General features: G+C 38.6%; 1 protein-coding gene across 1 annotated transcript; it reads left to right on the top strand.

Annotated features, from left to right (window-relative positions):
* Positions 1–5,932: 5,932 nt before the first annotated feature.
* LOC119082158 (E3 ubiquitin-protein ligase RING1) lies at positions 5,933–7,878 on the top strand. The gene is made up of 3 exons (XM_037191562.1): positions 5,933–6,938; positions 7,323–7,492; positions 7,563–7,878. Exons 1-3 carry the CDS (start codon positions 6,017–6,019, stop codon positions 7,605–7,607), a joined length of 1,137 nt encoding a protein of 378 aa, XP_037047457.1. The 5' UTR covers positions 5,933–6,016; the 3' UTR covers positions 7,608–7,878.
* Positions 7,879–8,138: the final 260 nt, after the last annotated feature.

Genomic DNA, 8,138 nt, shown 5'->3' with positions numbered 1-8,138 from the left:
TAAAAACACCTTTTCTCATAGATTATTACGTCATAATCTTAGGATTGCCGAAGAGAACCACCATGTAAACTCAACCATGCAACTGTAAGGCAAATACTACCACCTCTGATTGGTTCATGTTCTCTTACGTAAGTCACATGACATTGTTTGGTTGGCTTGTTTATTGGCTTTTACTCTCTGCACTAGCCTATTAGTCTAATGCTCCATGAAAGGCCTTGCTACAGTGAGCGATTCTACTCTAGGCATGTTCGATAATTCATTCGATTGATAAAATATCGATTATTTCCCTGGAATCGATTATCGATATTTTCAGAAAATCAATATCAATCGAATGTTTTATCGATAATCGATAAATATCGACTGAAAATCGATAAATATCGCCTGATATTCGGTACATAACGACTGATAATCGGCAAATATAGACTGATAATTCGATTTTCAGTGGATATTTGTTGATTATCAGTCGATATTTATCGATTATCGATAAAACATTCGATTGATATAGTATCGATTATTTGAAAATTTTATCATCGATTGATGATATTTTTCAGTGAACATGCCTATTCTACTCGACGAGACACGGTGTGTTATTTCGGCTCTATACCAAACTGCTGAAACTGACGACTTTCCACCCCGATAACGGAAAAAACTATTGAAAAATATTGTTTTCTCATTTTGTATTTGTCGTTTCGTTAAATACATTGTGCAAAAATTTCTGATACATTTTGTAATACAATTTATAATAGTGCAGTACCCGACTTTGCTCGGGATTATTTTAATGACAAAATATTTAAATATTTTCACCCGCCAAAAATTTTCACTCGGTTCAAAAAAGTTTCCACGTTTAGGAAACGCATCCACGACGCAAACAGTTTTTTTTTGCCTGCGTCAAATAACGCATGAAAGTGAAAAAATGTTCGCGTGTTCTTCCTAACTTTTTCTCATTAGTCGGTATGCCAAGTTTCTAGTCTGTAGGACTTTCTGTCTGGGCTACTATATACAAACCAACAAACCAACAGATAAACAAACATTAAAAGTTATAGATTCCTAGTGACTTTAACGTCAAAATTTTTCACACGTTACAAAATTTTTTTCCACATTTCAGAAACGCATCCTCTTCAGTCAGCATGCTTAGTTCCAAGTCTCTACGACTCTCCGTCTGGGCTCCTATAGAGAGACAAACAAACAAACCAACAAACATTAAACTTTATATTATAGACGACTAGTGTAGTACCCGGCTTTGCTCGGGATGATTTTAATGACAAAATATTTTTCATGCGTAAAAAATAAATTCTGCCTATAACAGTTTACGACGCATCAAAAATAAATTTTCCCCAAAAAATATTTTCACGCGTCAAAACAAAAATTTTCCAGAAAAAAAAATTTCAGTCGCCAAAAATATTTTAACGTGTTTGACGCGCCAAAAATAAATTGTTGGACAAGTTCGTAACAGATAGATGAATTTCGGCGATGACATGCAATATCGGAACAGGCACAATGCGGGGTGGACATCTAGGAGTTTCAGTCTTTCGCACATCGATTGTACAATGTCTTTTTTCTGTTTAATGAAATTTGGAATTAATGAATTATGTATTGGCGATCCGAGAAGATCAACTTCTTCCATCAGACGAATGCCGGGTAATTCTTCCGATATAGCAGCGTACATGGCATCTTTCTGTTCTTTGGTTGCGTTTATGAAATGTACTTCGCACTTCGATGGATTAAGTGTCAGTCCTGAAACCTCTCGGAAGTCTTTGATACGTTTTACATCTTCCATGGTATTTTTAAAGTTGTCTCCAGTTGTTCCATCATCGAGATACCATGCATTTAAACGGGATGACAATGAGTGGACTAGCTTTGATATTCCGATACAAAAACCCGCTGGACCTAATGGATCTCCTTGATGGACCCCTCTTCTGGATAAAATTACTTGATGGTTGAAGTATAAGTTAGTGAAGCTGCCGTAAGCTTGTCTCATCATCGGATATAGGCTCGGACAAATGTTCTTCGTTTCGTCCAGTAGGTATTGTCGTTTAAGTTCATTGAAGGCGTTTGAGAAATCGTATTTCAGGAGTATCATTGGTTCATCGTATGAATTGGAAATAAATGATCGGACAGCGTGTATTATTGCTTCTGCACCTCCTTTAGCACCGAAACCAAGTTGGAATGGTTTTATTTTTTCAGAAAGCTGATCAATAATGTCACCGCATTCTACTTTTCCGGCCAGTCTACGCCAAAAAGTTCCAACCGCAATCGGTCTTATATCGCCATTGTCTTTTATGAAAGCGACTAATCGTCCACTGTAGACTATTCGAACAACATTCTGATCTATTTTTCCGTTCTTCACCAAGTCAGACAGTTTGGCTATTGATTTTCTCAGTTTCTCAGCTGCATCGCCACAAGTGAACGACGTTAAATCTTTAATGTGGCGAGGTCTCAGACCATCAATACCACCTGATGAGCTTATCGGGAAACTGGAAATGCTCTTCGAGATTGTTTCACTTGAAGTTATTGGCAAAATTTCTTCGGGTGTATGTTTGTCTATGACTGGCAATGTATCCAATGGATGTTTTGATTGTAATTTTGACAGCGTTTCATCGTTTATCTCTGCTATCATTTCTTTGGAACATAAAACTCTCATGGCGCCACTGAAATCGCCTTCGCCAAGCTTTTGGTTGACTGTCTTGATAACTTGTTCGTTCTGTGAACAAAGTTTTTTTTTCTCTAGGCTTTGTATCTTGTAGAAGGAATGCTAAGTAATCGTTCACATTTGTGATTTTCTCCAGTTCTTTTAAATTTTCTCTAATACCATTCATTCCTCCTTTTGACTTCTTAGGTCTTGATCGCAGAACAATATAAGGAAAAGCCAATAGACGACACCATGAATTTACGTCATTTTTCGTAACCACTTGATCGACTAGCTTTGATAGTTCAAGACTAACTGCTGAACGAACTGACTTTTGAATAATACGAACAACTGGAATAGCTTCTTTGCATTTACTAAGCAATACACCAAACTCGTCTATATTCATGGAATCGACTGAATCCGTTTTTCGATTGTTATTGGTTGCTTTACGATCAATCTCACTTTTACTTAAGTCATTCTTTTTGTGCTTGTTTTGGTGGATCTTCAGCCCGCGTTCGTTTTTTGCAAGAAATCCACATTCACAATGAATTCTGTCTTTAGAAAAATTCTTTGGAATTAAGACGGATGGAGGATCATTGTTTGTCTGAATTTCAATTTCATTTTGATTCAACAACAGAAATTCATCTAATTCTGTTAAGCCTTCGCAAGATTTGTTTCGCTCAATTCCTGATCCTTTCTGTGAGTTGATATTACGTTTCCTGTTTGATTTCTTACTTTCAATTTTTCCTTTAAGCTTTGCATGAAAACTTTCATGTATTTTTAATCCTTTACCCGTGTCAAATGACCTATTGCACGGGGTACAATTGAAAGTAATTTTCTCATCGTTCTCTACTGCAGATGACGTCGGATTCTCATTTCTATTTAGCTTCATATATTCTTGTAGTTCTAACGATTGAGCTCCGTCGACTGAAAAATTCAGGGTGGGACCTAAAGGATTCGGAAGGCCATCTGATGAATCACCCATTTGGTATTCTTAGTTAAGTTATTTATTCCTTTTGAAATTTTTCGTCGGACCGTTTTTTTTTCGTGACTAGTCTTGGCGAAGCCTACTTATTTACGGTTAAATGGTTCAGATCTTCAGAAGGAGTGATGCAAAGTAAATCCATTTCGCCACTAGTGACGAAAAGCATATGTGATGTCCCAGTCCCGGCTAGAGGATGTTCTGGGCCACACTTAGATCACTTTGATCACAAAATAATAATACCTCGATTGGATCCATTTCACCACTAGTGGTGAAAAGTAAAAGTAAAACATAGAAACCAGAGAAAAAAAGACCCTTCGATCGCCACCCAAATTACGTATGAAAAAGTTCAGTTTTCGCAGCGCAGTTGCAGAAAATAGTATGTTACATACCATGGATCAAAAAGGTCGCTCCATCTCTGGACGTTTTCACCACCCGGGTCTAAAACACACCTTCTTGATCCGTGGGATGTATACTATTTTTCTTCCTGGAGTACCAAAGTCACATTCCGAACAAAAATTAACAACACATTTGAACGCCATATTCAGCGGCGATCTCTATAGACGTACAATTGAATGCTTAAAGCCATCCGAATGAATGCCGAAAGTCATCCGTATGAATGCCGAAAGCCATCCGTATGAATGCCGAAAGCAATCCTTATGAAGGCATTGTCACAAAATTCTAAAAAAATTATATCAGCGTGTATACAACAACTTGACACATCTGGAAAAAAATAAAGATAGAATCGAAAAGCGGGAATGAAAATTGAGAGAAAAGAGCAGGGGAGAATGTTCAGTACTAAATTTGGTGAGTGAATGTGACGGTTTTGGTACGACAGGAAGAAATGTTAATTTCCAAGGGCCCTCTCAATAGAACAAACTGACAAATTAAAATGAAAAATCATATATTTAAATGTGTGTGATAGCTTCGCGTACAGACAGTTAAAAGGGACTCCTAATGTCAAAAGTAAAGAGACTCATAACGTCAAAATAAAGCAAGTTGACGTTTTCGTGTTAGTGGTGTGTGTGCTATAATTTTGCAATGAATTTCGGGTCATAATTCCTCTAGTATAGGTAGTCTATGTTTATTTCAAAAATAAATTTTGCCCAAAAATATTTTCACGCACTTTTCGCGCTTCAAAAATTTTAGCAAATGAGAGGTTTCCAGCTCGAGCTGGAGGCGAGTGCTAGAATGGAATTCGCTAAAAAGCCTTTTTGCATAACTTAGGAACAACGTTTTTCCTAAACGACGTGGGAAATAAGCGAAGAAGTCGCGACATTTTAACACCAGTTAGGAAAAAAGTTTCTTTTTGTCACTAGTGACAAAACATATTTTGTCACTAGTGACAAAAAGAAAAACGTAAAAAAACAGTCCCCTCGAACGTTTCCCGAATAACGTATGAAAAAACCCATTTTCGCATATTCTTTTCTGTGGAGATTTTATATGTTTTTAGTGAAGGTTTTAAACCAAATTTATTTTTAATAAAATGTGAAAAAAAAAATTATTTTCCGTAGTTGGAAACGATTGTGAACGTGCATCTACTCAAGATTCTTGAGTGACCATGTATTGACTGTAAATAAACGGTGCGCATTTCTACTTTGCGATAAACCCATATTTTTCGCCGTAAGTGAACGATTCGATGAATTGGCAACAAGTGGCAACTAATCGTTCGGACTGGAAAAGAATTGGGGAGGCCTACGTCCAGCAGTGGACAGAAACAGGCTGAAAAAGAAGAAGAAGAAGAAGATTCGATGAAAAAGTGAACCGAAAAACACATTTCAACGCTTCCTGATATGAAAATGACGGAACGTTAGAAAGAACTCCGCATTTTCCATTTTGAATTTCGACCGCACTTACGGCGTGTCTTCACCTCAGATCAATAATAATTTTGTTGATCCGAGATGCTACACAAATTCGTTCATAAAATGTGAGTGACAAATTTCAAATTGTTTTTATGCATGGTGCGATCTAAACTCGGTTTTTTCAAGTATTTTGCATGACTCGTCTTCAATTCCCTGTCATCATAACTGTGGATTTACATAGCAACGTAAAAGTGACAGATGCAAAAATTTTCTCATACGGCAACTCGAAATTTCATTCATAATTTTAATTTTATGAATGAAATTTCGGGTTGCAGTATTTAAAAAACATTGCATCTGTCACTTTTACGTTGCTATGTAAATCCACGGTAAGTTCAGAACAAGCGTTATTGTCGACCATATCCACTGCTCGATTTTAAATTTTCGGTGCGAAATCTTCTTTATCTGGTCGGACAATAAAAAGGATCTTGTTTGACGTTCGAAAAACTGTCACGCGCAAATTTAAATTGTAAACCCTGCGCACAATATTTCTGTCAGTGACAGAACGAAAATTGGTGTGTGTGAAAAAAGCGAGTGTTGTTCTCTTCAATGGAGCCTCCACAAAACAAAACATGGGATTTATCCTTGTACGAACTAAATCGTGAACCGCAAGAAGCAATTACCGATAACAGCGAAATTGCTGTGTCACCGCGCAGTCTGCACAGCGAACTGATGTGTCCCATTTGTTTGGACATGTTAAAGAAAACGATGACAACAAAAGAGTGTCTGCATCGATTCTGTTCGGACTGCATCATAACCGCTTTGCGTTCGGGCAACAAGGAATGTCCGACGTGTCGCAAAAAACTGGTCTCGAAGCGCTCGCTGCGACCGGATCCGAATTTCGATCATTTAATTTCCAAAATTTATCCCAGCCGTGAAGAGTACGAGGCGAATCAAGAACGATTGCTGGCCAAATTCAATCAAAGCCATTCCCAGGCATCACTGGTCAATTCGATAACCGTAAACGAATTGATGAAACTGCAGTCACAGAATCGACCGCAACGCTCACGAAAGAATCACGAAAGTGAGGGCAGAGGCAGTGGCGGCGGTGGCGACAACAACAATTCCGGTCAAATGAGCAATGAAGCCAGCATGAACAGAGAATCATCATCGGGTATGAATGCCGGCGATCGTCAGTCATCAAATCCACCATCCGTACGCAGTACACCATCGCCGGCCCCATCGAATAACAGCAGCGGTACCGGTAAAATCAAATCGGCTCGGTCGGCGATGTCATGGGAACGGTCGGAAGAGTCGGAAAGCAACAGTGAGGAAATCGATTACAGCCGAACGGATGGCAACGATTCGAATGTGGACACGGAGGGTGAAGGCAATTCGGAATTGGGATTGAACGACGAAATTGAACTGGTGTTCAAGCCACATCCCACCGAGATGACCAGCGACAATCCGTTGATGAGAGCGTTGAAAGAGAATTGTGTACGGTATCTGAAGACGACGGCTAATGCCACAGGTGAGATGCGATTTTTGAATCTGTTTCATCGTGTAGGTAGCTGGTTGACTCGTCTGTAACTCGTTCTGGGACAATTGTCCTTAAAATCTATTGCCTCATATCGGTCCTGATACTGACGTTAGTTTCAGTCGTACTGATCAGTTCCAATGCCATGACCAAACGATTATAATCAGGCAAACGAAGTTTTGGGTCATCTGACCTCTGCAACACTGTCAGTAGGAACTGTCGAAAGACTTTATGTGTCGCTTCCACAATAGACACCGGTAACACCTCCCACTCATTTCTACATTGTTTTCCGGACGCCATTCCTGTACTACATACCGGCCCCACATACTCAACATTCGATCACGCATTTAACTAAGACAAAACAAAAATATATTTCAGTCGATCACCTCGTCAAATACTTGGCCATGCGTCTAACGTTGGACCTAGGAACTGAACTTCCTGAAGATGGACTACTGAACTTTTGCATCTACATTTCACCATCACCACCGCAACTGCTCGTGTTGAATGGAAATCATACTTTGCAGCAAGTTAACGAGAAAATATGGAGGGTGAGTGGCGGCGTGTCTTGTCTAGCAAACGAAAATGTTTTTTAAACAAAAATCTTTCTTCTTGCTAAAGGTGAACAAGCCAATGGAAATGTTCTACACGTGGAAAAAGTCTTAGAATCGAAAGCAGAACGGACCATCCGCCACATCCGGAGCGCCAGTCGAATATTTTGTGAATGTCTTTTGATAAAATTATTTCGTTTTTTGAATTTTTGATATTTTCTGAAATTATTGTCTATACATGTGGCGACGACGGCAGTCCGAATATCTTATTTTTTACATAATTTGCTTGTATCCGATGTAATTTTTTAATTTTTTTTCTTAATTTAAGTGCTACAAACTAAGGAAGAATATAGTTTTAACCAACTTGGTATATGCGTTGTAAGCAATTCGGATGCGTTTCTTTTTTACCGATTTTTACCGTTTCGATTGTCGGCCCATGCGCATTCCTCAAATGTTTGTTTTTGCCATTATTGTGTTTGACTGCTTGGAAGGCGCTAACGGTGATATCCCGAAGTAATTGTATTAACCACCAAAGGTAATCTGCAAAAACACACGGAACCCAAGTTTCGGTTGAATTCGAGTGTAGCGCAACTCCAATTCATTGTGCGTGTGCAAAAAATGTTTTCTTCCCGGTATCCAAATCCGA

The sequence above is a fragment of the Bradysia coprophila genome, unplaced genomic scaffold (assembly GCF_014529535.1).
Source record: "Bradysia coprophila strain Holo2 unplaced genomic scaffold, BU_Bcop_v1 contig_390, whole genome shotgun sequence".
NCBI lineage: Eukaryota > Metazoa > Arthropoda > Insecta > Diptera > Sciaridae > Bradysia > Bradysia coprophila.
This window is presented reverse-complemented; position numbering and strand designations above follow the sequence as displayed.